The sequence below is a fragment of the Selaginella moellendorffii genome, unplaced genomic scaffold (assembly GCF_000143415.4).
Source record: "Selaginella moellendorffii unplaced genomic scaffold, v1.0 SELMOscaffold_40, whole genome shotgun sequence".
NCBI lineage: Eukaryota > Viridiplantae > Streptophyta > Lycopodiopsida > Selaginellales > Selaginellaceae > Selaginella > Selaginella moellendorffii.
The window spans coordinates 1039252-1063458 of record NW_003314301.1 but is presented as its reverse complement, the minus strand read 5'-3'; the positions used below and the strand labels follow the sequence as shown (position 1 = coordinate 1063458).

The 24207-nt window shown below is 47.8% G+C and overlaps 13 protein-coding genes across 15 annotated transcripts; 3 read left to right on the top strand and 10 right to left on the bottom strand.

Annotated features, from left to right (window-relative positions):
* Positions 1-675: 675 nt before the first annotated feature.
* LOC112349632 (GDSL esterase/lipase At3g48460-like) lies at positions 676-2470 on the bottom strand. Its single transcript, XM_024684377.1, has 5 exons — positions 2041-2470; positions 1722-1949; positions 1502-1665; positions 1135-1402; positions 676-1075 (listed from the first exon to the last, which is right to left on the bottom strand). The coding sequence occupies exons 1-5, from the start codon at positions 2315-2317 to the stop codon at positions 837-839; spliced, it is 1176 nt and encodes a 391-aa protein (XP_024540145.1). The 5' UTR covers positions 2318-2470; the 3' UTR covers positions 676-836.
* Positions 2471-3848: 1378 nt separating this feature from the next.
* LOC9633855 (GDSL esterase/lipase At5g45910) lies at positions 3849-5306 on the bottom strand. Its single transcript, XM_024684378.1, has 5 exons — positions 5018-5306; positions 4732-4953; positions 4511-4671; positions 4190-4457; positions 3849-4134 (listed from the first exon to the last, which is right to left on the bottom strand). Exons 1-5 carry the CDS (start codon positions 5283-5285, stop codon positions 3893-3895), a joined length of 1161 nt encoding a protein of 386 aa, XP_024540146.1. The 5' UTR covers positions 5286-5306; the 3' UTR covers positions 3849-3892.
* Positions 5307-5376: 70 nt separating this feature from the next.
* On the top strand, positions 5377-6869 carry LOC9660386 (leucine-rich repeat protein 1). The gene is made up of 7 exons (XM_024684379.1): positions 5377-5662; positions 5732-5864; positions 5934-6005; positions 6075-6218; positions 6269-6340; positions 6425-6496; positions 6561-6869. The coding sequence occupies exons 1-7, from the start codon at positions 5608-5610 to the stop codon at positions 6613-6615; spliced, it is 603 nt and encodes a 200-aa protein (XP_024540147.1). The 5' UTR covers positions 5377-5607; the 3' UTR covers positions 6616-6869.
* A 232-nt stretch (positions 6870-7101) lies between these two features.
* Positions 7102-9521, bottom strand: LOC9660385 (pentatricopeptide repeat-containing protein At1g11290, chloroplastic). Its single transcript, XM_002979153.2, has 5 exons — positions 9424-9521; positions 7666-9367; positions 7429-7619; positions 7308-7379; positions 7102-7250 (listed from the first exon to the last, which is right to left on the bottom strand). The coding sequence occupies exons 2-3, from the start codon at positions 9363-9365 to the stop codon at positions 7499-7501; spliced, it is 1821 nt and encodes a 606-aa protein (XP_002979199.2). The 5' UTR covers positions 9366-9367; positions 9424-9521; the 3' UTR covers positions 7102-7250; positions 7308-7379; positions 7429-7498.
* On the bottom strand, positions 9521-10733 carry LOC9660384 (leucine-rich repeat protein 1). The gene is made up of 7 exons (XM_024684190.1): positions 10646-10733; positions 10464-10596; positions 10324-10395; positions 9943-10086; positions 9803-9874; positions 9680-9751; positions 9521-9621 (listed from the first exon to the last, which is right to left on the bottom strand). Exons 1-7 carry the CDS (start codon positions 10731-10733, stop codon positions 9570-9572), a joined length of 633 nt encoding a protein of 210 aa, XP_024539958.1. The 3' UTR covers positions 9521-9569.
* A 325-nt stretch (positions 10734-11058) lies between these two features.
* LOC9660383 (mitochondrial adenine nucleotide transporter ADNT1) lies at positions 11059-12999 on the bottom strand. The gene is made up of 8 exons (XM_002979151.2): positions 12711-12999; positions 12585-12633; positions 12370-12533; positions 12260-12297; positions 12078-12190; positions 11898-12011; positions 11515-11844; positions 11059-11456 (listed from the first exon to the last, which is right to left on the bottom strand). Exons 1-8 carry the CDS (start codon positions 12902-12904, stop codon positions 11373-11375), a joined length of 1086 nt encoding a protein of 361 aa, XP_002979197.1. The 5' UTR covers positions 12905-12999; the 3' UTR covers positions 11059-11372.
* Positions 13000-13013: 14 nt separating this feature from the next.
* On the bottom strand, positions 13014-15047 carry LOC9633854 (2-(3-amino-3-carboxypropyl)histidine synthase subunit 2). Its single transcript, XM_024684215.1, has 10 exons — positions 14951-15047; positions 14709-14893; positions 14542-14647; positions 14205-14474; positions 14079-14149; positions 13960-14027; positions 13777-13892; positions 13624-13730; positions 13433-13566; positions 13014-13373 (listed from the first exon to the last, which is right to left on the bottom strand). The coding sequence occupies exons 1-10, from the start codon at positions 15029-15031 to the stop codon at positions 13126-13128; spliced, it is 1386 nt and encodes a 461-aa protein (XP_024539983.1). The 5' UTR covers positions 15032-15047; the 3' UTR covers positions 13014-13125.
* An 11-nt stretch (positions 15048-15058) lies between these two features.
* Positions 15059-15619, bottom strand: LOC112349582. 2 transcript variants are annotated; one of them, XM_024684216.1, is made up of 3 exons: positions 15388-15618; positions 15222-15325; positions 15059-15163 (listed from the first exon to the last, which is right to left on the bottom strand). In XM_024684216.1, the coding sequence occupies exons 1-2, from the start codon at positions 15574-15576 to the stop codon at positions 15239-15241; spliced, it is 276 nt and encodes a 91-aa protein (XP_024539984.1). In that variant the 5' UTR covers positions 15577-15618; the 3' UTR covers positions 15059-15163; positions 15222-15238. The 2 variants fall into 2 exon arrangements, with proteins under 2 accessions (XP_024539984.1, XP_024539985.1); XM_024684217.1 differs by having other exon boundaries at positions 15059-15325; positions 15388-15619.
* An 85-nt stretch (positions 15620-15704) lies between these two features.
* On the top strand, positions 15705-17674 carry LOC9660382 (beta-glucosidase 6). Of its 2 annotated transcripts, XM_024684214.1 has the most exons (7): positions 15705-15876; positions 15937-16138; positions 16191-16344; positions 16394-16980; positions 17069-17197; positions 17269-17452; positions 17539-17674. In XM_024684214.1, exons 1-7 carry the CDS (start codon positions 15739-15741, stop codon positions 17570-17572), a joined length of 1428 nt encoding a protein of 475 aa, XP_024539982.1. In that variant the 5' UTR covers positions 15705-15738; the 3' UTR covers positions 17573-17674. The 2 variants fall into 2 exon arrangements, with proteins under 2 accessions (XP_024539982.1, XP_002979348.2); XM_002979302.2 differs by having other exon boundaries at positions 17269-17674.
* A 37-nt stretch (positions 17675-17711) lies between these two features.
* On the bottom strand, positions 17712-18853 carry LOC9660381 (50S ribosomal protein L15, chloroplastic). The gene is made up of 5 exons (XM_002979149.2): positions 18769-18853; positions 18544-18697; positions 18239-18451; positions 18025-18173; positions 17712-17979 (listed from the first exon to the last, which is right to left on the bottom strand). The coding sequence occupies exons 1-5, from the start codon at positions 18817-18819 to the stop codon at positions 17755-17757; spliced, it is 792 nt and encodes a 263-aa protein (XP_002979195.2). The 5' UTR covers positions 18820-18853; the 3' UTR covers positions 17712-17754.
* Positions 18854-19231: 378 nt separating this feature from the next.
* On the bottom strand, positions 19232-20380 carry LOC9633853 (GDSL esterase/lipase At3g05180). The gene has a single exon (XM_024684189.1). It carries the CDS (start codon positions 20378-20380, stop codon positions 19232-19234), a length of 1149 nt encoding a protein of 382 aa, XP_024539957.1.
* A 221-nt stretch (positions 20381-20601) lies between these two features.
* LOC112349618 lies at positions 20602-21989 on the bottom strand. Its single transcript, XM_024684347.1, has 2 exons — positions 20901-21989; positions 20602-20827 (listed from the first exon to the last, which is right to left on the bottom strand). The coding sequence occupies exons 1-2, from the start codon at positions 21954-21956 to the stop codon at positions 20777-20779; spliced, it is 1107 nt and encodes a 368-aa protein (XP_024540115.1). The 5' UTR covers positions 21957-21989; the 3' UTR covers positions 20602-20776.
* Positions 21990-22005: 16 nt separating this feature from the next.
* On the top strand, positions 22006-23996 carry LOC9633852 (diphosphomevalonate decarboxylase MVD2, peroxisomal). Its single transcript, XM_002979301.2, has 9 exons — positions 22006-22265; positions 22369-22567; positions 22649-22715; positions 22768-22831; positions 22891-22971; positions 23028-23114; positions 23176-23382; positions 23438-23559; positions 23628-23996. Exons 1-9 carry the CDS (start codon positions 22050-22052, stop codon positions 23794-23796), a joined length of 1212 nt encoding a protein of 403 aa, XP_002979347.1. The 5' UTR covers positions 22006-22049; the 3' UTR covers positions 23797-23996.
* The last annotated feature ends 211 nt before the right edge of the window (positions 23997-24207 follow it).

Sequence of the window (24207 nt, the reverse complement as noted above, 5' to 3'; positions counted from 1 at the left end):
AGTTATTAAATACTTTGCTATGTGTTGTATGTAGCAATGCTTGGTTTGCTTAATAGTAGTGTTATTCCAATTGATCAAATAAAGTTTCTAATTATAATGATGTTTGTAATTTATAAACATAAGATTAATCTTATTATATATCAATCATTAAATGGTAGAATAAAGGGTTTAAGAAAATTTATAAATTATAAACATGTTTATAAATTATAAATACAAGATTAATCGAAATGAATAACAACCTTTAGATGGTAGAATATCCTAGAATATCCAAGCATATTTTAGGTATATCCACTACCATCTCAATCCTGCTCAAGCAAACTAAAAATAAATGCACTATTATAGTATTAATACTTGTAATGTCTGTATTACACTATAATTATCTATCTTGTAGACACAACTATTTAAAGCTATCTATTTATATATAATAATACTTCTTAACCTTTTAAATTAATATATTTAATTATTCAGCTCAAAATAATAATAAAAATTCATTAGCATATTCCCATTGGTCTGAAGCTTTTTATAATTTTTAATAGTTGAAATTGATAATAATGAGACAATTATTTATAAAAGATGGAGCAGATTTTGATAGTAATGTATATACTTTCAAATTTTAGCAGATTCTACATTGTATTCTTAAAATAGTTTTAATATTTATTTTTCCACTATTCTATTTTTTAAAATGAGTTTTAGCATAATGCCTATAGTCCTGTGTGTCATATATTCTCCAGATCTTCACTTCCGTGAGTCCAATGACATGTTTGGTTTTCAAAAGAACTTCCCAGCAGTATAGATCCCGCAAGTTTCTTTAATCTCTTGGCTTTGTATCTATCTATCTACTGGTCAAGCTTTTGGTTTGCGACTAAATCAACATATTGTCCCGTGAGAAAGGCGTTTGCGACAATATGATATAAGTGTTCCGTGAAGTGAACTCCATTCCAGTATATGTGAACTGACGGGTCGGCGCACGTCTGGCCCTTCGTCAGGATGCCGTTGATCATCCCACCGTCCACGCAATCAACGACCTGCGTTAGCCAGGGCGTACCACAGCATACCGTACGAGGCTCCGTAAATCCTGCGTGTAAACTCTCGGTTTAGCCAGGTGAAAAAGGTAGAAACAGAGTGGAAGTTTACCGTATGATTGAGGATTTCGCAAGATCGGTTCAATCGCGCTGTAGAAATCCGCGTGCGCGATCGACGCTCCGGCTAGGCTGACGCGGAGATCGTCCACTGCCTCTCGAAGTAGCGAATTGTGGTGGGCATTGAGCGCGTTGAAATCCGCGATGCAGCCGAGCTCGTCCAAGCGATCGCTGGGACGGCGGGAGACGAGGAAGCTGGGATTGCATCCCTGGCGCGGGATGTTGGTCACCAGGAACTTGCGCGCGCCCAAGTTGTAGAGATTCTGCCCACCATGTGGAGAGATTTAGTGTGAGATCGAGAGATCCATCAATGCGCGAGAGTAAACTGACAAAAGCAGAGAATTGGGAAAGTTCATCCTTGCCTGGATGAGATCCCGGATGGCCTGTACGACGAACGGGACGAATTCCATCATTTGGGGGTAATCCAGGCCACTCTTCTTCATGAATCCATAGTCGTTTCCACCGATCTCGCCCACGATGTACAGGGCCTGGGAGAAATCATGCAGAGAAGGGTGTGTTCTTCCCCCTGGAGTGAAAAGAGTGAAATTTCTCGCTTGCGAAATGGATTGATGGATCGAGTACCTTGGTTGGAGCGCAGCATTGACACATTCTTGAAATCCTGGAACCACCGGAGCTGGATATCGAGCGGGAATGTGTGCCGTGATCCCGCGAGCGATATGTTGTGTTGGTCATAGAATCGAAGGGGTAGCGCCGAGGCTCCTCCCGCCGCAAAATTCACGCCATGGCGCCAATTCCTCCCCTTGGACAGCAGCAAGTATGGATCCAGCAGCGGCAATCCATAGCCTTCAGCTATAACCCAAGAATCAAAGAATCAGACAAAGATCGCGGCAAAGAAAATCGAGACACTGTTTCCCAGGATAAAATAGATTCGAGCTCTCACCCAAGAAATCGACAATGAGGCGCCCGTCACTCTCTCTCCCCGCGGGATGATGGAAGAAGGTCTCGCCATAGGGCGACGTGTTGAGGCGCTTGTAAGTATGTGGGAATGCGATGAGGGAGTTGCCAGCGTCGGAGAGGGAATCTCCAAACTGGAAGATCGTTGGGACTTGTTTGATGCCTCCCAGCGCCCAGGGAGAGCGCGCGGCTCCAGCTGCTGCAAATTTGAGAAAGAAAACGAGAAAGAAAGCTGCTGCTACCATTGATCTCATTGATCGCATTGGCGTCAGACTGGAAGGAATATATCTTTGGAAGGAATGAGGACCAATCTTTAGGCTCTTGCTTCTTTAAAACAGCCAACAATGGCCATAGGTTAGAATTTATCCAAACTGAATTTGTTTAAGATGCATATTACTCTAAAATATTTTTACCATTTAGTACATTGTGAACTTTAGCTTTTTCTCTATCTACTGGTCAAGCTCTCATTGGCTAGGATAAGGTCCAGTACGCGAGTCCTACACATCGTACATGTTTACAACGAGCTATTTGACATTGTTGTGCTGTACTTTCATGTCGTATGCAGGAATCAGGATCTATTTGCTGCTCCATGCTGTAATCTCCATAGACCAGATATTACCTAGCATGGGTAATACGAGGAAGCCCAATAAGAAGCATGAAACAATGTGAGTGCCAAGATGCAAGTTCATAAGGTCCAGATCTTACCAAACATACAACAGAAGAAATCCACTAACTTTCCAGGGGAACATTAAAATGCTTGAGGACCAATCTCCACCTTTGGAAGTTCTCTTTTTACTCATGGCAAAAAACTCCATCTAAGGATGGTATCATTTAAAGAAAAACCATAAAATGTTTTGTCAGTACCAAACAAGAACCTATTCATGGATCTAAATCCAGCTCTGCACTAGGAACTGAGACTCCTAGACGTTTGATCACATCAATATCCATGTTTATGTAACACTGTAGAATTTTAATTAAACAATTCTCGTTACTCTTTGTGGTCATATTGCTTTCTTCAAGGCCTTAGTCTGACAATATTGCTCATTGAATTCTCTTTACAAGGAACTCCACCAATCAACTTTCTCACCCAAGGTGCAAATCATTCTCACTAGTTAAATCTGTTTAGCTTGTTATTAGAAGACCACTGCCCTAACAAGCCATGTTTATTATCTAGATGATTGACTTGGGATGATGTCATATATTTACAAAGTTGAATGGAGCGGTGGCAACTAGGATTTAGGCAGCCACTCAATGGCTGACACATCAGATCAAAGTTTAATAATCATAATAAAACGTGAATTGATTATTTCTTACTAATCTTGTATTTAAACATTGTTTTGGAATTGAATCATTCATTCATATACTGTTTACAAGGTCTCATGGCACCCAGCATGAAGTAAGGCCAAAAGATTTTAAAACTATTGTCCATGAATTAGAAATAACAGGTTCTAGGATCCCTGGTTTAAATATCTTAGTAAAGCCTATGACGATCTTAAAGATAGAATAATAGATGGCATACTTGAATCTGGTCGTTTTTATGGTTATTAGGGATGTAAACATGAATGATTATTTAATCCAGAAAACATCCACCACCAATTTTAAAGTTTTTCAATTGCATTGCATTCATAAAGTCTTATGCTTCTCTATGAGCACTACAAGACTGTAAACAACATATAAATAGATAGATAGATAGATGACACCTATCTCTCCCCTCCTAGCTTTATTGCCATCTCAAAAGTCTCATATAGAACTGAATTTGTTGATTGAAATGTTTGATTTTTACCTCAGGAGCGGTAGATGGCAAGCCTTTATCAAATTGATTTAAAAAATATCTTTCATCACAATTTAACATTATCCCCTATTTTGGATACACTTATGTACTGTCCCTTGAGAAATGCGTTGGCCGCAACCTGGTAGAGGTGTTCCGTGAAGTGCAATCCATTCCAATACAGATGCGTTGACGGGTCAGCACATGTCTGACCCATGGTCAGCGCACCGTTGATCATCAGTCCGTCCACGCAATCGACGATCCAGTTTTGCCATGGCGAGCCACAGCACGGTTTACTCGTCTCAGTAAACCCTGCGCGAGACCAATTTTTACCTTCATGGTGCAGTAAAAAAGAGTTGCTTTTTACCATATTCTTGGGGATTTCGCAGGACGTCTCCAGTTAGGCCATAGAAATCCGCGAGCGCGATCGATGCTCCGGCAAGGCGTTCCCGGAGATTGTCCACTGCGATCCGGAGCAGTGAATTGTGACGAGAATTGAGCGCATTAAAATCCGCGACGCAGCCAAAATCGTCCAGTCGATCGCTTGGGCGGCGCGAGAGGATGACGGAGGGATTGCATCCCTGGCGTGGAATGTTGATCACCAGGAACTTGCGCGCCCCCAAATTGTAGAGATCCTGTGACATTGATCAAACAAAGAAACGAACGGATTGGGAAAGTTCATCCTTGCCTGGATGAAATCCCGGATGGTTTGGACGACCATCGGTACGAATTGGAGCATTTGAGAGTAATCCATAGTGCTCATCATGTCTCCATAGTCGTTACCACCAATCTCGCCGACGATGTAGAGCGCCTGGGAGAAATCATCCGCAGAGGGGTGCGTTCTTCGACCTGGATTGCAATTATCTCACGAAATTCTTGATCGTATCCTCTGATCTAATCGACGGTTACCTCGTTTCGAGGAGCGCATCGCCGAGACAGTCTTGAATTCCCGGAACCACTGGAGCTGGATATCGAGCTGGAATGTCGCCCCGATCGAGATGTTGTGATCGTGGAAGAAGGAGCGGCCTAGCGCGGAGGCGCCGCATGCCGCGAAGCTCACGCCATGTCGCCAATCCTGCCCCTTGAATCGACGCAAGTAGGGTTCCAGCAGCGGCAATCCATAGCTGGAAGCTTAATCACACACAAAGAACAAGAAGAGATGATCCAAAAGAGAGAAAGAGGCCACCATTCTCACCCAAGAAATCGACAATGAGGCGTCCATCACACTCCCTCCCCGAGGGACCATGGAAGAAGGTCTCGCCATAGGGCGATGTGTTGAGACGCTTGTAAGCTTGTGGAAAGGCGATGAGAGAGTTTCCAGTATCGGAGAGGGAATCCCCAAACTGGAAGATGGCAGGGATTTTTTCCGTGAATCCTCCCAGTTCCCAGGACGATGATGATCCAGCGTCCGTGAATTCGAGAGAAATCAAAGCTGCGATAACAGACACTATAACCATAGCCATTGGCCAAGAACTATGCAAAGATATTCGCTATGGGGCATCCCTAGAAAGTTTAAAATCTACTTTATAGATTCTTTTGTCGTCTTGTATGAAAATCGCGCTAAATAAGATAAAGACCAGCGATTCGAACACTGGACTTGGTTGACTAACTCAGTCAACTCTGACCGAAGACTAGTAGTGCTGTGATCCACTGAAAGGCCACATTCCTGTAAACAAGGCTCTCGATCGCACGTACCCGGTCCATATAGTTTTAAACGTTTGTGGACTGGCCAAAAGGAGAGAGGAAAGAGTTTGGAGCCAAGATTTGGAGCTCGGAGAGGAGAGGATGAAGCTCCTGGGCTTGTTTCTCCTGTTCGATCTCGTCCTGGCCAGTTTGGAAGGTAAGGAGGAGGAGAAGAGAGCTTCTCTCTTGGCGTCTCTTACCGGGCATTGTTTGTTCTTCTTGGCAGGAGACTCGCTCAACGCGTTCAAGCAGGCGGTGAGCGATCCCACTGGGATGCTCGAGACCTGGGATCCGACATTGATCAATCCTTGCACCTGGCTCTATGTTACCTGCAACCAAGACGACCTTGTCACTAGAGTGTAAGCAGGGAGAGAAGATTGGAAAGCAACCTGGACGTTTTGATGATCGGATCGTGTTCTTCCTTGCAGGGACTTGGCACGAGGAGATCTGTCCGGGAAGCTGGTTCCCGAGCTCGCCAATCTGAAAAACTTGGAGCATTTGTAAGTGTCGCACTTTATGGAAAGTTTATGTAGCTTACCTTTCTTGTGGATCGATTGGTCGATGAGCAGGGAGCTTTTCAACAACAGCCTTACTGGATCCATCCCTCCGGAGTTTGGAAACTTGAAGTCCCTGGTCAGCCTCGACTTGCAATACAACCACCTGTCCGGATCAATCCCGAAATCGATCGGTAACATGCGAAGTCTTGTTTTCCTGTGAGTGATTTGTCGACACGTCGTTCCTCTTACGATAATTCTCACTACAGCCGGCTCAACGACAACCAATTATCCGGTCAAATCCCACAAGAGCTTACGACGTTGCCGAACCTGAAAGTCCTGTAAGCTATAGTTTGAACAGTTCTGCCGGCGGAAAGCTCCAAAAGAACTTACATTTCTTCCCTGTATGTTTTTTTGTTCTGCAGCGATCTCTCTCATAACAGCTTCACAGGAACTGTTCCTCGGGGAGGCTCGTTTCAGAAATTTGGCCAAAAGAGGTAAGGTAGATGTAGTTTTCGAGTCGTCTGGGAGCTTAATTGTCACATTAACTGCGTGTTGCAGCTTTGAAGGCAATCCAGGACTTTGTGGACACGCAGTCAAAAGACCCTGTACTTGAACCTCAAGTCCAAACTGCATCAATCAATCACCACGAAAAGTCAGTCTTGGTAATGACAAAGGCGTAGCAGCAGACTTATGCATACCGCTCTCAGCAAAACAGAGACCATAGTTCACGTCCACAGAATTATGATTTTCCAGAGAGTTGTAGAGGGAATGATCTTCCGGGGATGCCATGAGTTGTAATCCTCGGACTCCGTTCTGGAAGTTTCCTCCAACAATGATCATGCAATCCAAAGTCACCGTTCAAAATTCCTTCGCTTTGGGACCTGTAAAGAATTCAAAAACGAACGTTTAGCGTCGTAGCCACAGACAGACGACAAGGACTGGAATCAGACCTTGGGCTCTCTTCTGCATCCCTGCTAAACGTTTGCAGCCCGGAAAAAATGGTACTTATCTGAGCTCAGCACTTACACACAAGCCAGCAGGAAAAAACACTTGATTCTAGTATAAACGGCATTAAACACCTGATGAAAAGTCTCTCAAAAATCAAAATTTTCTCTGTATTGTCCGTACCAGTCTTGGAAAAGACGGAGATTTAGAAGCAGTCCAACAGTCTCCACCCAGAGCGCACTATAACAATAATTTGGAGTTTCGTCGTTCCACTTCATTCTTTGAGACTCGTAAAGAAAGTGTCTGCAGGCTAATGTCTTAGAAACAACGAAAAGCAAACAATTAAAATGTGATATTTACCAGTAAATCAGATTTTCTGATGCAGGTCAAAAAGAATCTCGTGTCAAATACCAGTACGCTGCACGCCCGTCCCTGAACACAAGAAATGCATGAGCACTAGAAAATAAAAAGCACAACGTACTCTGCTCGACACGAAAATTTTCTCGGTGGGTCAGAAGAATGGTCTCGAAAGTTTGGTTCGCAATAATACTTTAAGCGAGATCAGTTACCAAGAAAGATGGTGTACTGTGCCCTTTAGGAAGCTTTCCAGAACTGGAAACAAATTCGTGTGCCTCATCCGTACTGATGACAGTGTTCACGAGCAGCAGGTTCCTGCGTGGATTAACTGGATCAGAAAGAACGGTGCTTGCGTGCTTACTGTGGTTCTGGTTCTTCAGTTGTCGAGCATATGTTCGCAAGGACGACGTAAGGGAAAGAATCCCCTGACTCCAGGCGTAGAACCTCAGCAGCAGCTCGAGCTCCTTTCTCCATGTTTCCGTGCGTCTTGCACGCATCCAGAAACATTTTCCACACCACGGCATTTGCTTCTACTCGAAAGGCCTTCATGCTCAGTATAAGCTTTTCGGCTTGGTCCAGCTTCCCCACTTTTCCCAAAAGCGAGACCATACAGCCAAAGTGCTGTATCGTTGGAGATACTCCCAGCTGGAGCATGGAACGGAAGTAGTACCACGAATCTGTCACGAGGCCACTGTGGCCGCAAGCGTCCAGCAGACTAACGAACGTAACTTCGTCTGGAATCACGTCCATTTTGTGGAAGAGCTCGACTGCCTGCTCTGTGTAGCCGTGCTGTGCGTATCCTGCTATCATCGTGTTCCATGCCACCAAGTCCCTGTTCATTGTCTCGAATACTTCTCTTGCATCTCCCACACTTCCGCACTGGCTGTACATTTTCACCAGGCCAGTTGCCACAGAAGCGTGGTCCTCCATCCGAAACACCTTGACGTGACCGTGAATCCTTTTCCCGTTTTGTAGAACACCAATCGATGCACAGGCCGCGAGAACGCTGGTGAAAGTGATATGATCCGGTTGTATGTACTGCTCCCCCATTGCATTGTAGATTGAGAGTGCCTCCTCTGGACGATCACCGTGAGCGTATACTGAGATCATGGTGTTCCACGTAACCAAGTTCTTCCCGTGTAGTCTCTCGAACACCAGCCGGGCGTCTTCCAAACTTTTACACTTCCCGTACATGCTCATTACCGCGGTTCCCACGGCCACGTCCGACTCGAATCCATGCTCCACAATCTTCGAATGGATATCTCGAGCGGCTGCCAGATCCTCGTCAGTAGAAAAGGCTTGAAGCAAATTCATGAAAGTCACCTTGTCTGGTTGCACATTCTCCTCCAGCATTCGCGCAAACACTTCGAGAGCATCCTTAGCACCGCCTAGTTGTGCACACGCAGCCACCATTGAGTTCCACGACACGACGTTCCTCCTGGTCATGCCTTCGAAGACGAGCCTTGCATCTTGCAGACTACCGCATCTCGTATACATGTGGACCAGCGAATTCCCGATAGGAGTTTCGCTGTCGAATCCACAGGCAGCTACTCGCTGATGCACTTCCCTGGCACGTGAGATCTCTCCGATGTAAGAACAAGCTCCCAGTATGCACAAGAGGGTCACCTTGTCTGGCTTCAGTCCGTTGAGCTCCATGTAATTTACGAGCTTCAGTGCCTCCGACGGATATCCGTTCTGGGCATATGCCGAAAGCATAGTGGTCCATGAGACGAGGCTCGGTTTTACCATCCTGCTAAAAACCAGGCGTGCCTCCTCCAAGCAGCCACACTTGATGTACATCTGCATTACCAGATTAGCCACGAATGTGTCCTGCTCGTACCCGTTGTCGATAATGTGCTGGTGGACAAACTTGCCGTGAAGCACCGACTTTGCTCGGCCGCACTCGTCCAAAAGCTGGGCATATGTTCCACTGCCTGCTCCAATCAGTGCAACCTCCAGGTGATCCAGGGGGTTCTTTTTGCGCTTCGACATGAGCCTCTGGTTTGCTCCCGAATTTGCAGAGAAGACGACTGCTCTAGTCGGTAAGCTATGATTTTCCATTTCTGTACATGAAAACACAGATGTAAGTCACAAACCACAGAAACATGAAGCTACTTACTTGCTAGATATTTTGAATTATGACCCGCACTAATGCTTGAATCACGAAAACGAAGGCACAGGGATTTTTCAACAAGTTCAATCCATTCATAATACGTAATCTTAACATGTATACTGCTATATATACCTGTGTGAGAATTATAGAAATCAGCATTCTCTCCCAACACTGGGACCGCAAAGACCAGAGTTTCTTTGAAAGCTGCAAGAAAATAAAACTTCGAACTTCACTTTGAAGCATGAAAAGAACATCTTCGCACCTCTTGGAGCTCATGCGGGCGAATGAACCATCACTGGGAACCCGTCCGCTGAGATTGTTATCCGAGAAGTCTCTGGAATATCAGAATCATAGTTTTGCTATCAAACGCACACTCTTCACTTACATTACTTTGAGATTGGACAAACAGGTGAGTGATTCCGGAATAGATCCCGAAAGCAAATTGCTATTTAATCTTCTGCACTCGACACACAGTGTTTAATTTAATTCGAGAGTCAGACAGAGAGATACTGGGAGTGTACTCACAAGAATCTGAGAGAGTTGAGCTCAGACAAAGTGTCAGGAATGGTTCCAGTGAGATAGTTGTCGTACAAGTCCAGGCTGATCAGTTCCTTAAGCTCCCCAAGTTCCCGTGGGATAGAACCGCTTAAGAGATTATTGTTAAGTTCCCTGTAGATGTGAAACAAGTCAGCTTCTACAAGTCGAAAGGAAGACTGGTATGTAACAAGAGTTGCAGCAAGGTCCTAGTGGCCAAGCAGACAGACTGAAAATCTGTGGCAGCTTGTGTGGCAGGTTCAAATCCTCCTCTTCTTTTTGCAAAGACAAGGACCCCACTGGCCCCTCTATTCTATTCTCTATCTATTTCTCTACAGTGCGCTCCTTCCTCTTTTTAATGTAGGTACTTACAGATATTGCAAATGACGGAGGCTCGCAAGGTGAGGTACTAGTCTCCCTCGCAACGATGCATTCTCCAAGTCTCTGGAACGGGAAAACAAAATGAGGGAGATAATAGTTAGCTTCTTGTCATGTATGAGCTTGGAACTCACATTCGCATCACGAAATCGTCGCTGTTGCAAGTCACTCGAAACCATGTACACGGATTCACCAGAGATGGATCCCAACTATCCAGCACACCGTTTGGGTCGACGAGCGCTTCTTTGAAAGCTGCTAAAGCTTCACCTGAATATTTTCCCTTGAGAAAAAATAGGAAAGAAACCAGGCTTATAACCTTCCCGATTTGCTTTTCCATTCTCGAAGAGCAGCGCCACCACCACCAGTGTCACAAGAAGCACAGCGCCTACGCTTCGTCGCCTCATCCTTCCTCTCCCTCTCCCTCAAGCACCAAGACGCACCACCGCCGGAGATACTAAATTGTTTGCAGGACGCAAAAGACCACACCTTACAAGCGTTTCTGTGTGCACTTCTCTTTATCTGTGCTCATCAATCCAGCAAAGACGTCATAGTAATGTACAAACAACAAAGAAAGAAAAGAAAGAGCAAACCTCTCGACTTACTTCACGGCCCAAGGCCAACCTTCGGATCAGGAGAAGAAGCCGGCGTTGATTTACGTGCCCACCGCCGCGGTCATTACTTGCCCACCAAACTCATACCATGACCGAGTCGAGAGTTGACACCGATCGATTTTCACTTCATTCGTTCCTTTATTGCAATGGGGAATTGTAAAATTACCAATCTCGGTCTGTCATTCTAATCCTCTCGTTCTTTGTCCTTTTTCCATGACGTATCTTGTCACCGAGAACCCACTGCTTCACACCTACGTTTTCATCAGCATACTAAAAAGTACCTTTGCCATGGGAAAATTTCGTCGACCGAAGGATCACAATGTACGAAAGAAAGGAAGAGGGTGATAGGAACCAGCCCGGTGCCGCGTTGGGAGCAGCTAACCAGATTTCTGCGCTCGTCAAAAAAAAGGAAAAACGAGGGCCGCTGCACTTTCAGTCGGTGATACGGTACTCCAGCGTCATCAGGTCCTTCATGATCTCGTAAGTCACAAACGCCAAGGCGATGGATGGAACCACCTGGGAATGAAATCGTTAGTAGCCAGCCATACGAGAAAACATAGACAAGCCACTCCACCTTGACCGAGTTGGGAACCAGGCCTTTGTAGAGCGCAGTGAAGCCTTCCTTCTTGACAGTCTGAGAAAATGCGTCCAGCATGCCATTGTAGTGAACTTGCACCTTCTGTCCGTTGATCGTTGTCGTGTACCACCCTCCCATCTGCATTCTCCGTCGGATGACATCCAGAGGATATGCCACGGTTTGGCCAGTTGCTCCCGCGACGGCACCACACCCAAGCTTCGTGAGAACAGCAAGCTCTGAGCCTGGAACGGGTCCGAATGGCTCTTCCTTGACGATGTAGTCCTTCAGCGATTCGTAGACGGCGAAGTTAAGTCCCACGTAAGGCACCTGGAAAACAGACATTAGTGAAAGTAAACACGCACAGAAAACTGAAAACTTACCACTCCGATCACAGACGGGAGCCATCCTTTGTATAGCGCTTGCCATCCTTCCATCCTGACGATCGTCCTTGCCGCGTGGAGCATCCCGTTGTAGCTACTCTCGGAACCTTTGGTCTGTAGAGACGCCGACGTGAGCATTAAATTGTTCTAGCAGCATGCAAACGAGAAAAGAAGGTAGACCTGCACGGTTAGTCGACCTCGAATCATGTCCATCGGGTAAGTCGCAGACATTGCAATGATCCCAGCGCAAGCTCCGGCGCCCAGGCGTAGAACTGGATTGAGCTCCGCTTCGCCTACAATGCAATCCCAAAAAAACACCATGAGAAACCGTCATCGCAGTTGATGAGAAAACAAGGTCTTACTATCGCCAGTTTCCCTTCGATACGCCCAGAGGATGGCACTGTGACAAAAGAGAAAAGAACCTTCAGCAACGCAACAAAGGCAAGGAAACAAAGCGAGCGTCGCAACTTACTTGGCCGCATGCTCGTAGCTTAGAAACTTCACGGCCGAGTTGGGGACGATTCGGGCACAATTGACGCCATTCCCGATAAAGAATCCCTTCACTCCCTCCGTGTTCCAGATCGTCCTCAGCCCCTGAAACATCCCCTTGTAGCGGGCATTCTGGGAATTCTGGACCTGTCCGACACACCGTTAGTGGCACATTGTCTCCCAGTGCATGGAGAGTACCTGAAGAAGAATCTTTAGGCGCTCCAAGGGGGCAACGGCCGTCCGGGACCTGGATCAGCGATGGAAATTTCACGAAATATCACTCCACCAATGCATGCAAGGGGGAAAAGACCCGAGATTACTCACACTCCGCCCGCGACGCCACCGGCAATCAGCGACTTGGTGATCGAGAGGAAGACATCCGTGGGAGATTTCACATCCAGCTTCGTGTTGTCGACCAGCGAGGCGATCGCCGACGCGTCTCTATCGTAGACTTGAGGCGATTCGCAGAAAGCCGCGTTACCGGCGGGTGCATTCTTGCTACCTGCTTGATCGGCCATGCGCGCGCGCTGGGAGCTCAAGAATCGCCAAGCCGCTGCCAATCCGCGCTGGGCTTGGCCGCTGCCAGGAGCTCTAAACCCTAAACCCTAACCGAAGCCGGATAGAGAATGCCATCACGTGTACTACCATGGAATACCATTATAAAAAGTATCACGACCGTCCGTTCCCCACACGAGCGGTCGGGATTGGATCTCCCCGAGATCGAGGAAAAGTGTAACTCCTATTGCTCATCTTCGTACACTGCGGCTCGCCCTTTTCGTCCTGTCACTGCTCTCAAATCGCCGTCTTTGGAAACTTTCGTGCTCTTGGCTTCCAATTCCAGACCTTGAAAGCTTCTGGATGCGAAAAAATCCGCCGCGGTTCTAGTTCCTGGTGATTTCCCGACAGTCGAAAGAGTTCCAATCGACGAGGAGTCACTGCCCACCAGGACAAGATCGCCGCTGCTTTCCTCGTCCTTGTTGTCAACCGCTAAGCATGACGTCAGTGAAGATTGACCTGAGAGAAGAGTAAAAAACGCTTTGTCTCACCAGTTCTTGAGGAAACATAGCCACCGCTTATAAACGAGAAGCGTGGCTCTTCTTCCGTGGTGGAGTCTTGCGGATCAGCTGGCAGCTGGACGTCTCGAAAATCGAGGGAGTACGAGCCAGTCCATTGTTTGCCCCTGTCAAATTCGACGTGCTTAGAGCTGAATGAATACTAATCGCAAACAAGAGCATACCTCACAAATGCCAGTTGAGCTTCGAATGTGGTGAGAAGAGGAGCAAAGAACTCCTTGTTGTCTACTAACGCCGTCTGGGGACATGCTATAAGGACAAACACATCACACTACTCAAAGAAGAGTAAAACTTTTGCGAGTGGTAGCTAGACATACCTCGGGAAAGTTTGCAAGCTTTGCAGGATTTGGCTTCCCGACTGCAAGAGTGTATGACTTTTTCCCTGCGCTCTTCACCATCTGCTTTACATTCTGTATAGCTTGCTTATAGCCGGCTGCGAGAAAGAACAGGTGTTAGAGAAAAAAACATCCTTCAATCAACTAATAAGGAAAAACGCCGACCAACCCCGAGTGTTCCCACAACTATGCCGACAATGTTTGCATCCTTGGCACGCTCGATTAAATAGTACCTGGAAAACTCGATATTAAAAATCAGGTACTGCGAATAAAAGCTTTTATACCTTCGCCACAAAGTCGAGCTCTGACTGGACATGCTAGTTTGCTCACCGCTCGCAGGATCATATCTCACTGTCTGCGAGTAGCCCGTCAGGTCCTCACGAATGCAAAAGAACTTAGAAAGAACTTACGGCAGCAGAGTTGTACGTGAGCATCACGTTTATCAATGCCGGGCCTTCCTTTCCAATCCACAGAATCTTGGTCGGCGTTGATCCTTTCCATTTCAAGCCACCTATTGAATGTTCATCGTTATCGAGTATTGGCTCTTTGTCACACTTGCAAGGATTTAGTTCCCTGCCAATAATTTCTGCAAAAGTCAGGCCTGAGTTCTCTGGAGCCTCCTGTCGGACTGTTTCTCGCAGCTCTGGAATCGCGTGCGCGTACTCAAGATCATAGAGAACCTGTAAGCAAAAGAGATACAGTTTCGATAAGAACAAAAGAAAAAAACTAAGAAAACGAGACACCAACCAGTAGACGTTCGTCTTTAGCAACAAGGTCAGCTACGACTTCTCCACACGTATTTATATCCAAAGGAGTTCTTAAGAACACAAAGTAGGCAGGAAGATTGGTCACACTGCACAGAACAACGTAAGCAAAGAACTTTCGAAAATTTTCTATGATAGAAGTAAACTTACGGGCTAAGGCAAGCCGGGCCATAGTGAACGACGCAATCGGCATTGACGTGAGCGGCCGCGACCTCGTCAACACAGCAGCTGCCAAACGTGGTGTCCGCCATGATAAAGAATCTCACGCCAGGACCGCAAGCGCTTTGCAATGCGCTCGTCACGGCGACGCTGTCGGCGAGAAGATTATCCGGAAACTAAGATTTCGAGAAGATCAATGCCTCTGCTCGACAAATTCTACGCTAGATTCTTGCCTGGAGACCGACGCGCGAGAATCCGTGCTGCTGGATGTGAGCCGCAGTGGAGGCGACCTCGTAGCGATCCAGGAGCGCCATCGCCTAAAACCCTACAAACCCTAGGTGAGAAGAAAGAAAAGCTTCTTTATTGATTAAAACATAGCGCTATCCCTCGAGTTGTGTATTCACAAGAAAAATTTCTCCTCTCATTCCTTGCTCTTGCTCTTGCCCCTGAAAGAAATCCAAGTGTTGCCACCAAGAAATCTCTCCACGCGCGGGGAAATTTTACCTCGATAGAGCGAGCACCTACTTCGATGTGGTCGCAAGAACGCCCTCGATCGGCGGACTGCTGCTCGACGCGGCCTCCTGTTTGGGGGCCGGCTTTCCAAACATCTGCAGAGAAGGAGCGATGGAGGATTACTCGCCAACGATCGGAAGATCACAGAGATTTCTACCTTGCCGAGCGTGTTCATGAAGCAATTCTTGTGATCCTCCATGGACGCGCTCATGAACTCGTCCAAGTGATCCCTCACGTCCTGGATGAAGGACGCATCTGGATTGGATCTCTTGCGGCAGGAGCGAGGAACTGGCGGCTCCTGTGGCGTCGGCGTCTTCTCCTCCTTCGTCTCCTCTTTCTTCTCCATGGCAAAAGCCCTAATCGCCCCGAAACCCTAACAAGGGTAAAAAGAAGCCTCGCGAAATACGGGGTCAAATGAAAGGGTTAAAACTTTTTGACTAACTGGTAGTATACCGTTGTTTTATCTGGCCAAAGCATAAAAGGCAGGCACTACTGACTGGAACCCAGCATGATGGAGATTTCCACTCTATTGCTCGCATTTGGGACAATGTGGATTAATCTCCACTGCGTCCGCGCTGCCCCGGCGCTCTCCAGGAGAGATTTTCCCGCAGGATTTCACTTCGGCACAGCGGCATCGTCCTACCAGGTAGAAATCTCTCGAATTCCTCTCGCGATTTCTCGTGTCAATCCTCCAATGCTTCCACAGTATGAAGGCGCGGCGACGACAGGAGGAAGGAAGGCATCCATTTGGGATGAATTCGCGAAAATTCCAGGAAAGATTGTCGATTCCACGTCCGGGGATGTGGCTATCGACCAGTACCACCGATTCGAGGACGATATCGACCTCATGGTGGATCTCGGTACGGATGCTTACCGATTCTCGATATCTTGGAGCAGAATTTTCCCCGGTACTCTTTCAAGTATCTGTTGTTGTTCCAGAGCTGATCGGTCATCTCGCAGATCGCAAGATCAATCCCGAAGGAGTGGCCCACTACAATCGACTGATCGACAGACTGATCGAGAAAGGGATTACACCATTCGTGACGATTCTTCACAGCGACACACCGCTCGCGCTGGACGAAGAGTACGGCTCGTGGCTGAGCCCGCGCATAAGGTACGAATCTGACGGGATGTGCTCTCTGGCGCTGACGAAATATTCCCAGGAAGGACTTCGCGGAATATGCCGAGCTATGCTTCTCTCTCTTTGGCGACCGTGTGAAGAACTGGATCACGCTCAACGAGCCCCATCTCCAGGCGAATTTCGCTTACATTATTGGACTTCTTGCGCCTGGGCGATGCTCTCAGGAGTATCCCAGGGGCTGCGCAGCGGGGAACTCCTCCACGGAGGCCTACCTCGTCGTGCACAATTTCTTGCTCGCGCACGCCGCCGCCGTGGGGATCTACCGCTCCAGGTTCCAGCACCAGGGCGGGTCGATCGGGATCGCGATCGATGCGAGCTGGTATGAGCCGCTGACGAGCTCCCGGAGCGATGAGGAAGCGGCGCAGCGGGCAAGGGATTTCGAGGTGGGATGGATCTTGGACCCGATCTTCTTTGGGGATTATCCGGATTCCATGCGCCGGTTGGTTGGAGACCGGCTTCCACGATTCAGCGTCGAGGACAAAGCTCTTGTCCAGGGATCTCTCGATTTTCTTGGAGTAAATCACTACACTACAAACTACGCGACCACGGGCCTGGATTTTCCTCTTTCACTCGTGGGCTATTACAAAGATCACAATGTCCGGCTTCTAGGTACGTTTGTAGATTTCCTTCTATGATTCTTTGCCTCGTGTTTGATTGATACGTGCCAGCGACCTTTTTTCTTTTCTTTGCCTCACAGCTCAAAAGGATGGAGTCTCTCTAGGCCCACAGGTGAATGGTATCAACGTTGTTCCCTGGGGATTTGAAAAGCTGCTGGGCTACATTCGCGTGAGATACAAGAATCCACGAGTTTTCATCACCGAAAATGGTCAGTGGCCCGTCCCTGCTGGGACAAAAATCCCTTACACTCACATCTGGTTTGTTTCACGCTATTTTCAGGGATTAGCGACGCTGTCGATTCCCTGACGAACTCGAGCAACTTGGGTGATCTTACCAGGATCAACTACATAAGCGGATACGTCGACGCGATGCTCACGGCTATCCGAAAGGGAAGCACGATCCGAGGCTATTTCGTGTGGTCACTCTGTGATAACTGGGAATGGACGAATGGTTTTACTTGGAGGTATGGTCTCTACTATGTTGATCGCCATGACAACTTGACGAGGTACCCCAAGGAATCGGCCAAGTGGTTCAAGAGCTTTCTTGCAGGCAAATACTACAACACGATTGCGATGTTAAATAGTGCTGCAATCAAGTGAATTTTGCAACACCAATGTCACCATGATTGAAAGCAACACAATCTAAAAATCTGTTTTATAAAATAAAGTTGAAAGTCGTTACAAGATATTGAAAACAGGAAAGATACGCAAGCATGACAGAGAGGACACGTAAAAATCGTGCCTTGGCACGCTAACTTACATCATCTTACGTCTCAGAAGTTACAAGGCCTTTTTTCTTCGCAAAGTATTCTTCCGCTCGCTTGATGTTCTTGGACACTGAAGCGCTGACCCACTTCTTCCTGCCGGGAAGTGTGATCAGCGTGCATCCGGCTGCCTCGAGCTTCACTTTGGCGGACGCTGAGAATGATCTAGCTTTGATCGACAGTTTCTTTATGCTCGAGTCCTGGAGATCGCCGAGATCTCCCAAAACCTGTGGAAACAACGATGTATAGTAGCGAAACTGTTTATGCTATACCTTTAGTGGAAGCTTTTTCTCCTTTCCGGAGGGATTGATGATACGTTTGCTCGTGAGAGTTTCCAGTGACACTTCCTCGCCATCGTTAAAATGCGTGGCAATGTCTCTTATGTTGACGGCAACGTACTTTGGAACACCAGCACGCATGCCTGTAAGGTGGAAGGAGTAGAAACTCGAGAATAACTACTAGACTGATCGATGGAAGAAGCTTTACCTCCAGCGATTCCTTTCAACTTTGGTAGACGGCGATAGAGAGGCATTTGGCCTCCTTCGAATCCCGGCCTTACTTTAGGCCCCGCTCGCGATTTCTGTCCTCGCATACCAAAGCCACAGCTTCCACCTTGTCCGGCTGAGTGTCCTCGTCCCTTTCGTTTGTTCTTGTGCCTGGATCCGGGTTGTGGAGCCAGGTTGTGGAGGCGAAAGCGATCTGGAAGGAAAAAAAGTAGCAAACAAACTTGAGAGTTCTTGTTCTAAGAAAACAACACAAAACAAACATAAACTGCTAAGCTTTCGGCTCACCTAGAACCGCTGGTGGCTCGACGAATGGATCATTCTTGGCTGTGACAATGCACCGCTTCCTCTTCTGTGTTTGCGCGGGCACGGAACTGGAAGCCGAGAACCTGAAAGATTGTGTGAAATTCGACCGCAGCAAGAGTCCGCCGCCACTTCGATCCTGAAGAACAATGCAGCACCGTAATCACAAATGCGCTCCCACAGCTGGACGGGACAAAGATTTTCACTCACCCTAATCGAGGCGTGGCAGCCACACAAGCTCGCCATCGGCGGCGTCGCCATAGCCAAAGCCTTAGCGTCAAATCCAACCTAAAGAATAAAAGAGCATTTGCGCTTTTGAAAATTCACATCTCAGCCGTCCAAATCTGTGATCCCAGCCGTTGATATAAACCCAGAGAAGGAGTTGAGGGGTGTTTTGATCACATAATAAGAACGTGGGTTTTCAATCTAGTTGTGTATAGAAAATTGATTAGCTATGAGGTGTTCGTGGTTGTGAGATGCTTGTGCTAGCACACTATGACAATACAATCACGTTAGACTATGACCTTGCAACCTTTGTCCAGCTATAGATATAGGCGAGATATAGTCTCCAAAGTAAAATAATTGATTAATGATTAGTGATTAGTGGTTACATTGCTTTATATGAGGTGTTTGTGGTTGTGAGATTAGCATAAAAATGACAAATCACCCATAGTTAGACTATGACCTTGCATCCCTGGTCCAGCTTAACCATGGGCGAGATATAGTCTCCGGCAATGATAAAGTCGGACATGATGTTGTAGAAGTGCTCTGTGTAGTGAATACCATCAAAAGTGAAGTATTTGCTGGGATCCTTACACACCGTGTAAACAGCATCGGTCTGGTTCAATGGAGCGCACCCGCAAAGCCCATCTCCATTGCAGTTAAACTTGCCGCCGCCGCCGCAGCACGACTGGAGCGAGTTCGTGAAGCCAAACTCGTCCATGTTCTCCAAAACATAGGTGTTGGCGGCAAACCAATCGAAGTAGTAGACAGTGAGATCGGGATACTTTGCCGTGAGGTCCGTCGCCAAAGCATGGAGTTGTGCGTTGAAGTAGGAGATAATCTGGGCAATCTCGACGATGCAACCATCCTTGTCGTAGTGGAACATCCCCTCGGGGTACTGCAGGAAGGACTGGAGATAGTTTGGCGAGCAATCGGCACGGGGCATGTTGTAGAGCAAGACACGGCGAGCTCCGTGTGTGTACAAGTTGTGGATTCCATCAGCCAGGCCCTGGATCACGGCCGGAATGGTGACATTGATCACGTAGCCGCCTCCCAGCGGCAGCCCGAAGTTGATATCGTCACCTCCGATCTCGACCATGTAGAGCGCGTTCTGGTACCATGGATCGCTATCCTCGCGGCCGTATTCGCGCACGACCGTGTCGCGGTGACGCACGAAGTCGTCAACCTGGGCCGAGAAGATGTGGGGGCTCGAGAAGGGCTGGTTCTCGACCTTGATCACCGTGGCTCCGGCGTATCCGAAGTTGAGGCTGACGAACTCGGTGCCATTGAACTCGAGGCTGGGGATGCCGAGGTTCTCGAGGTGGAGCTTCTGGATCAGGAAGTCGGGGATGACGAGACCATCGGAGTAGCGTCCGGTGGGCCTTCCGTAGGTGACGCCGTAGGGATACATGCCGGAGAGAGTCTTGCCGCCGCCTTCGATGTCGCGGTTGCCGCCATCGCTGAGAGAATCTGCAAAGGTGAAGACTGCGGTGGGGCAGAATGAGTCCTGCTTCGGGGATCGGATTGCAGCGGAGTGAGAGAGCAATGCAGCAAACAAAACAGCAAAGATTGCCAGAGCAGCGAAAGTAGAAGAAGCCATCTCTCTTTCGCTTTTGAGCTGTGAGTCAAGTTGATGGAATTGGGTTTGGGGGCCGAAGTTTATATACTAGTTGTGAAGTGTGCTAATATCTGAAACAGGAACGCTAATCTCAGCTTTCGAACGATCAATGTATTTTGAGTTACCAAAGCGATCGAAAAATCCCTTTCAATTTGAGGGGTCGCAGCGTCTCTTTTTACCACCTTGACTTTGTGGTCAAAGTAGAAAAAGTTGGTTTGGAATTAGATTCGACACCTAAATAATGGTCGCCACCTTTTTACGTGAACCAACGACTGTTTTCTTCTTCACACAAATTTAATCTCGTCATGCGAGCAGCCTGAAAAACCCTGCTCGAGAAAAATAACGAAACGAAGAGGGTAAATATATAAGAGACGGTAGTCACAAATGATCTTGAGAAGCTCTGAGCTTCGCAATCTTCGTCATCTTTTCCTGCGAGAGCACGAAAAACTCATCAGTCGCATTGATCATGAAGAGAAACGAGAGAAAAGCATGGATGACGTACCTGGACAGCCTCGGAGCTTTGTCGAACTTCGTAGGCGATCTTTTGCATCTTGGCCAGCATTCTCGAGTAGAGGAGCTCGATCTCCTGGACGCTACCACCGCATCTGGAAACGTTTTGGAGCTGGTCGATGCTGAATCCCTCGGCGTACATGCCGAGCAGCGCTTGCTGCTGCTGCTGCCGCAGCGAGGAAGAAGATCTCTCCCCCCTTCCACCAGTCCCGGAGGAACTCCTCCAGCTATCAACCTCTTCCTCCTCGCCTATCGTGGAAGAGCTCCCAAAGCTCGTGGAGAACCAAGGCAGCGGAGACACTGGAACAAAGCTTCCATACAAGCCACCTTGCTCGGATGATCTCCCTGCTCTTCCAACGTTTCTCACGACCAAAAGCCGAGGATGGAACTGCCGTGTCTGGCGCTGGAACTGGAATGCCCGGTACTCGTGCGTCTGGATCGAGTTCTCTGCCGTGGTCTCCGTGAGGAGGAGGAACAAACACGGCGACAATGCTGGAGCATCGCCCAGCTTTTCCTCCTGGCGATCGATGAAAGAGTCGCTAATGCTGCTACTCCTGCTGGAGGTAGCGTAGGGCAAGCCCAGATCGATGGAGGAGTTGGAGTTGTCTAGTATTTTTTTCTCCCGATCGAGCGATGGAGCTGGAGAGGCTGGATTCCTGGCGTTGAGGTTCGCAGTGACGGCGGCCTCTCGCATCGATGGCCGCATTGAGGAGCTCCTGCGGCCGAGGAGCCAGCCAATGATCGTGTCCCCGCCCCACTTCTGGCGATTCCCGACAAGGCGCTCCAGCTTCCGATCGTCCAGCTCCCCGGCGGCATCGTAGAAGCTCATGAGCGTACCTGAGCAGCAGCAGCCGGTGATGATCGCCGTGTGCTCCTCGCGGCGGCTGGGCGCCGCAGGGGAATCGCCATCGTCTTGGAAATTCTGGATGGATCTGGTGTGCAATCGGCCGAAGAGCAGCCCGTCGGTGTCTGTGTGTGATCCCAGCTCGCGCAGCGCCATGGCCAATGTGGATCCGGAAATCTCCACACGATCTATGGGATCGTCCATTTCCCCGCTCTGCCCTAGAGATCTTGGCTAGGGTTTTAGATTTAGTAAAGAGAGGAAAGGAAATGCGCTAGAACCCTAATCGATTCCTAGCAAATGGGGACCGATGGGAGCGCCTGGATCGTGTCACGAACCGCGCGAGCTCCAAGCAACATCGCGGTGATCAAGTACTGGGGTAAGCGCGACGAGGATCTCATCCTCCCGCTGAATTCCAGCATCAGTGTCACGCTGGATCCGAACGATCTCTCCGCGACTACCACGGTCTCTACGAGCCCGGATTTCGATGCTGATAGGCTATGGCTCAATGACAAGGTGAGCGTCTCTCAGATCCAGGCTCCTCGAGATCGACACATCCTTTTTCTTTCTCTCGATCCATCGAAATTCTTTCATAATTTCTTTCTTTCTGTTATCGCAGGAGGTTTCTTTGTCGAGCCATAGATACGTGAGCTGCCTCAAAGAGCTTCGTGATAGAGCCACCGATGTCAAAGACGAGAAAACTGGGATCGTGATTACAAAGGAGGATTGGAAACATCTCAAGCTTCACATCGTTTCGAAAAACAACTTTCCTACCGCTGCTGGATTAGCTTCATCAGCAGCTGGATTTGCTTGTCTTGGTAAGAAGAAAAGCAGAAAGAAATTTCTGTGAGATATATCCTGACTGACACTGGGTTTTTTCTTTGTTTTCTTCCCTACAGTGTTCACCGTTGCTCAGCTTATGGGGATCAAGGAGTCGTTTCCAGGGGAGCTTTCTACGATCGCTCGGTAAAGCCATTCACTGAATGGAGTGTTTTGGAGCAAACTTTTGCTGCTACAGGCGTGGTTCCGGTAGCGCCTGCCGCAGTCTCCATGGAGGATTTGTCAAGTGGGAGATGGGAAAGGTACTTGTTTTTTCCTTGAAAAACTTTGATACTAACATGCATTTTTGTGTGCTGTAAAGAGGGACGATGGAAAAGATAGCATTGCTGTTCCGCTTGCAGAGCATCACGAGTGGGATGATCTTCGGATTGTGATTTGTGTGGTAAGTGTGAAGCTTGGAAAGTTCTCGAGTGTAGCTATTGTGATTTTTATTTCTAGGTGAGTTCGCGGCAGAAAGAAGTGAGCAGTACATCGGGCATGCAAGAGTCCGTCCAGACAAGTCCACTCCTACATTATCGAGCCAAGGTGATTTTTTCTCTCTCGATTTTTGACGTCCTGGCATATGTAAGTTTATATTCCCAAACAGGAAGTAGTGCCAAAGAGAATCACTGAGATGGAAGAAGCTTTGTCCAAACGCGATTTCTCTTCCTTCGCCAAGTTGACTTGCGCGGACAGCAACCAGTTCCATGCAACTTGCCTCGACACCTCTCCACCAATTTTCTACATGAACGACACCTCCAGAAGGATCATTGGTCTCGTGGAGCGCTGGAACAAGTCCGAAGGGAGTCCTCAGGTATTTTTCGATCTCGATTTCGTGACTTGTGGTTGATTGGTGTGAGAACTGCTAGGCAGCATACACTTTTGATGCTGGACCAAATGCAGTTATCTTTGTTCCCCAGAAATCTGGAGGAGCATTGCTGCATCGTTTGCTCTACGAGTTTCCCCCACCGGAAGGCATGAATCTATCAAGGTAAGACAGATTGATTTCTTCTTTCTCACGAATAGTAGTCCTAAGGCATTTGTTTGTGTGGTTTGCAGCTACGTTGTTGGTAGCACAGAGCTTTTGGAGGCTTTAGGCATTGATAAACTGGAAGATATTCGTTCCCTGGAGCGCCCTATAGAATCTCCAAAGAGAGACGAAGGACATGGAGAGCTTGCTTATCTAATTTGCACCCGGCCAGGGAATGGCGCTTCCTTGTGTGAATGATTTCAAGGAAAGACCACTTAGCCATAGCCTTCTCAAAAGCGGTTACCAATGGAGAATCCAATACAAAGGAGGACGACTGATTGATTCCAAAGCTTTTGTTGTGGAACTTGGGCCGAGATCTGGACACTCTTACTGGCTAAGGTTGTAAAACGTGAAACTTGTACTCTTACATTTGCAGTTAGATGTCAACGCTTCCTGTTCGTTCGGGTGGAACTTGTTGAGCTTATCTATATGCTGTTTATGTGTGGCTAGAGGCCGAACGTGGGGAGAGTTTACGAAGGGCCACGGTGTTTGATGTGTACCTTGCAATTGGATACATTTAGTGTTATTGATGATGTTATTATACTATTAAGAAAGGCTAGCTCTTACATGTGAGAGGTAACGTTTTCTGGCTCCTCCCACTGACTAATT

What these genes read in the sequence shown, in the direction of transcription:
- LOC9660386 (XM_024684379.1), top strand. Translation starts at nt 5,608, where the DNA reads ATGAAGCTCCTGGGCTTGTTTCTCCTGTTCGATCTCGTCCTGGCCAGT. An exon ending in CGTCCTGGCCAGTTTGGAAG is followed by an intron (nt 5,663 to 5,731) that starts GTAAGGAGGAGG and finishes TCTTCTTGGCAG; the next exon opens with GAGACTCGCTCAACGCGTTC. An exon ending in CAGAAATTTGGCCAAAAGAG is followed by an intron (nt 6,497 to 6,560) that starts GTAAGGTAGATG and finishes TGCGTGTTGCAG; the next exon opens with CTTTGAAGGCAATCCAGGAC.
- LOC9660384 (XM_024684190.1), bottom strand. Translation starts at nt 10,733, where the DNA reads ATGAGGCGACGAAGCGTAGGCGCTGTGCTTCTTGTGACACTGGTGGTG. An exon ending in TGGAAAAGCAAATCGGGAAG is followed by an intron (nt 10,597 to 10,645) that starts GTTATAAGCCTG and finishes GAAAATATTCAG; the next exon opens with GTGAAGCTTTAGCAGCTTTC. An exon ending in GCCCGCATGAGCTCCAAGAG is followed by an intron (nt 9,622 to 9,679) that starts GTGCGAAGATGT and finishes ATTTTCTTGCAG; the next exon opens with CTTTCAAAGAAACTCTGGTC.
- LOC112349632 (XM_024684377.1), bottom strand. Translation starts at nt 2,317, where the DNA reads ATGCGATCAATGAGATCAATGGTAGCAGCAGCTTTCTTTCTCGTTTTC. An exon ending in AATGCTGCGCTCCAACCAAG is followed by an intron (nt 1,666 to 1,721) that starts GTACTCGATCCA and finishes TTTTCACTCCAG; the next exon opens with GGGGAAGAACACACCCTTCT. An exon ending in CCATCCGGGATCTCATCCAG is followed by an intron (nt 1,403 to 1,501) that starts GCAAGGATGAAC and finishes CATGGTGGGCAG; the next exon opens with AATCTCTACAACTTGGGCGC.
- LOC112349618 (XM_024684347.1), bottom strand. Translation starts at nt 21,956, where the DNA reads ATGGACGATCCCATAGATCGTGTGGAGATTTCCGGATCCACATTGGCC. An exon ending in AAAGCTCCGAGGCTGTCCAG is followed by an intron (nt 20,828 to 20,900) that starts GTACGTCATCCA and finishes GTGCTCTCGCAG; the next exon opens with GAAAAGATGACGAAGATTGC.
- LOC9660382 (XM_002979302.2), top strand. Translation starts at nt 15,739, where the DNA reads ATGATGGAGATTTCCACTCTATTGCTCGCATTTGGGACAATGTGGATT. An exon ending in TGGCTGAGCCCGCGCATAAG is followed by an intron (nt 16,345 to 16,393) that starts GTACGAATCTGA and finishes AAATATTCCCAG; the next exon opens with GAAGGACTTCGCGGAATATG. An exon ending in AGTTTTCATCACCGAAAATG is followed by an intron (nt 17,198 to 17,268) that starts GTCAGTGGCCCG and finishes CGCTATTTTCAG; the next exon opens with GGATTAGCGACGCTGTCGAT.
- LOC9633853 (XM_024684189.1), bottom strand. Translation starts at nt 20,380, where the DNA reads ATGGCTTCTTCTACTTTCGCTGCTCTGGCAATCTTTGCTGTTTTGTTT.
- LOC9633854 (XM_024684215.1), bottom strand. Translation starts at nt 15,031, where the DNA reads ATGGCGCTCCTGGATCGCTACGAGGTCGCCTCCACTGCGGCTCACATC. An exon ending in TGTGGGAACACTCGGGGTTG is followed by an intron (nt 13,893 to 13,959) that starts GTCGGCGTTTTT and finishes TCTTTCTCGCAG; the next exon opens with CCGGCTATAAGCAAGCTATA. An exon ending in GCTCAACTGGCATTTGTGAG is followed by an intron (nt 13,567 to 13,623) that starts GTATGCTCTTGT and finishes CGAATTTGACAG; the next exon opens with GGGCAAACAATGGACTGGCT.
- LOC9660383 (XM_002979151.2), bottom strand. Translation starts at nt 12,904, where the DNA reads ATGGCCGATCAAGCAGGTAGCAAGAATGCACCCGCCGGTAACGCGGCT. An exon ending in GGTGGCGTCGCGGGCGGAGT is followed by an intron (nt 12,634 to 12,710) that starts GTGAGTAATCTC and finishes TCGCTGATCCAG; the next exon opens with GTCCCGGACGGCCGTTGCCC. An exon ending in GCCTAAAGATTCTTCTTCAG is followed by an intron (nt 12,534 to 12,584) that starts GTACTCTCCATG and finishes TGTGTCGGACAG; the next exon opens with GTCCAGAATTCCCAGAATGC.
- LOC9633852 (XM_002979301.2), top strand. Translation starts at nt 22,050, where the DNA reads ATGGGGACCGATGGGAGCGCCTGGATCGTGTCACGAACCGCGCGAGCT. An exon ending in TTCGGATTGTGATTTGTGTG is followed by an intron (nt 22,972 to 23,027) that starts GTAAGTGTGAAG and finishes TTTTATTTCTAG; the next exon opens with GTGAGTTCGCGGCAGAAAGA. An exon ending in TCCTACATTATCGAGCCAAG is followed by an intron (nt 23,115 to 23,175) that starts GTGATTTTTTCT and finishes ATTCCCAAACAG; the next exon opens with GAAGTAGTGCCAAAGAGAAT.
- LOC9633855 (XM_024684378.1), bottom strand. Translation starts at nt 5,285, where the DNA reads ATGGCTATGGTTATAGTGTCTGTTATCGCAGCTTTGATTTCTCTCGAA. An exon ending in GATGCGCTCCTCGAAACGAG is followed by an intron (nt 4,672 to 4,731) that starts GTAACCGTCGAT and finishes ATTGCAATCCAG; the next exon opens with GTCGAAGAACGCACCCCTCT. An exon ending in GCGAAATCCCCAAGAATATG is followed by an intron (nt 4,135 to 4,189) that starts GTAAAAAGCAAC and finishes GGTCTCGCGCAG; the next exon opens with GGTTTACTGAGACGAGTAAA.
- LOC9660381 (XM_002979149.2), bottom strand. Translation starts at nt 18,819, where the DNA reads ATGGCGACGCCGCCGATGGCGAGCTTGTGTGGCTGCCACGCCTCGATT. An exon ending in GCTGCCACGCCTCGATTAGG is followed by an intron (nt 18,698 to 18,768) that starts GTGAGTGAAAAT and finishes ATTGTTCTTCAG; the next exon opens with GATCGAAGTGGCGGCGGACT. An exon ending in AGAAAAAGCTTCCACTAAAG is followed by an intron (nt 17,980 to 18,024) that starts GTATAGCATAAA and finishes TTGTTTCCACAG; the next exon opens with GTTTTGGGAGATCTCGGCGA.
- LOC9660385 (XM_002979153.2), bottom strand. Translation starts at nt 9,365, where the DNA reads ATGGAAAATCATAGCTTACCGACTAGAGCAGTCGTCTTCTCTGCAAAT. An exon ending in ACTGAAGAACCAGAACCACA is followed by an intron (nt 7,620 to 7,665) that starts GTAAGCACGCAA and finishes TAATCCACGCAG; the next exon opens with GAACCTGCTGCTCGTGAACA.
- LOC112349582 (XM_024684217.1), bottom strand. Translation starts at nt 15,576, where the DNA reads ATGGAGAAGAAAGAGGAGACGAAGGAGGAGAAGACGCCGACGCCACAG. An exon ending in TCATGAACACGCTCGGCAAG is followed by an intron (nt 15,326 to 15,387) that starts GTAGAAATCTCT and finishes CCTTCTCTGCAG; the next exon opens with ATGTTTGGAAAGCCGGCCCC.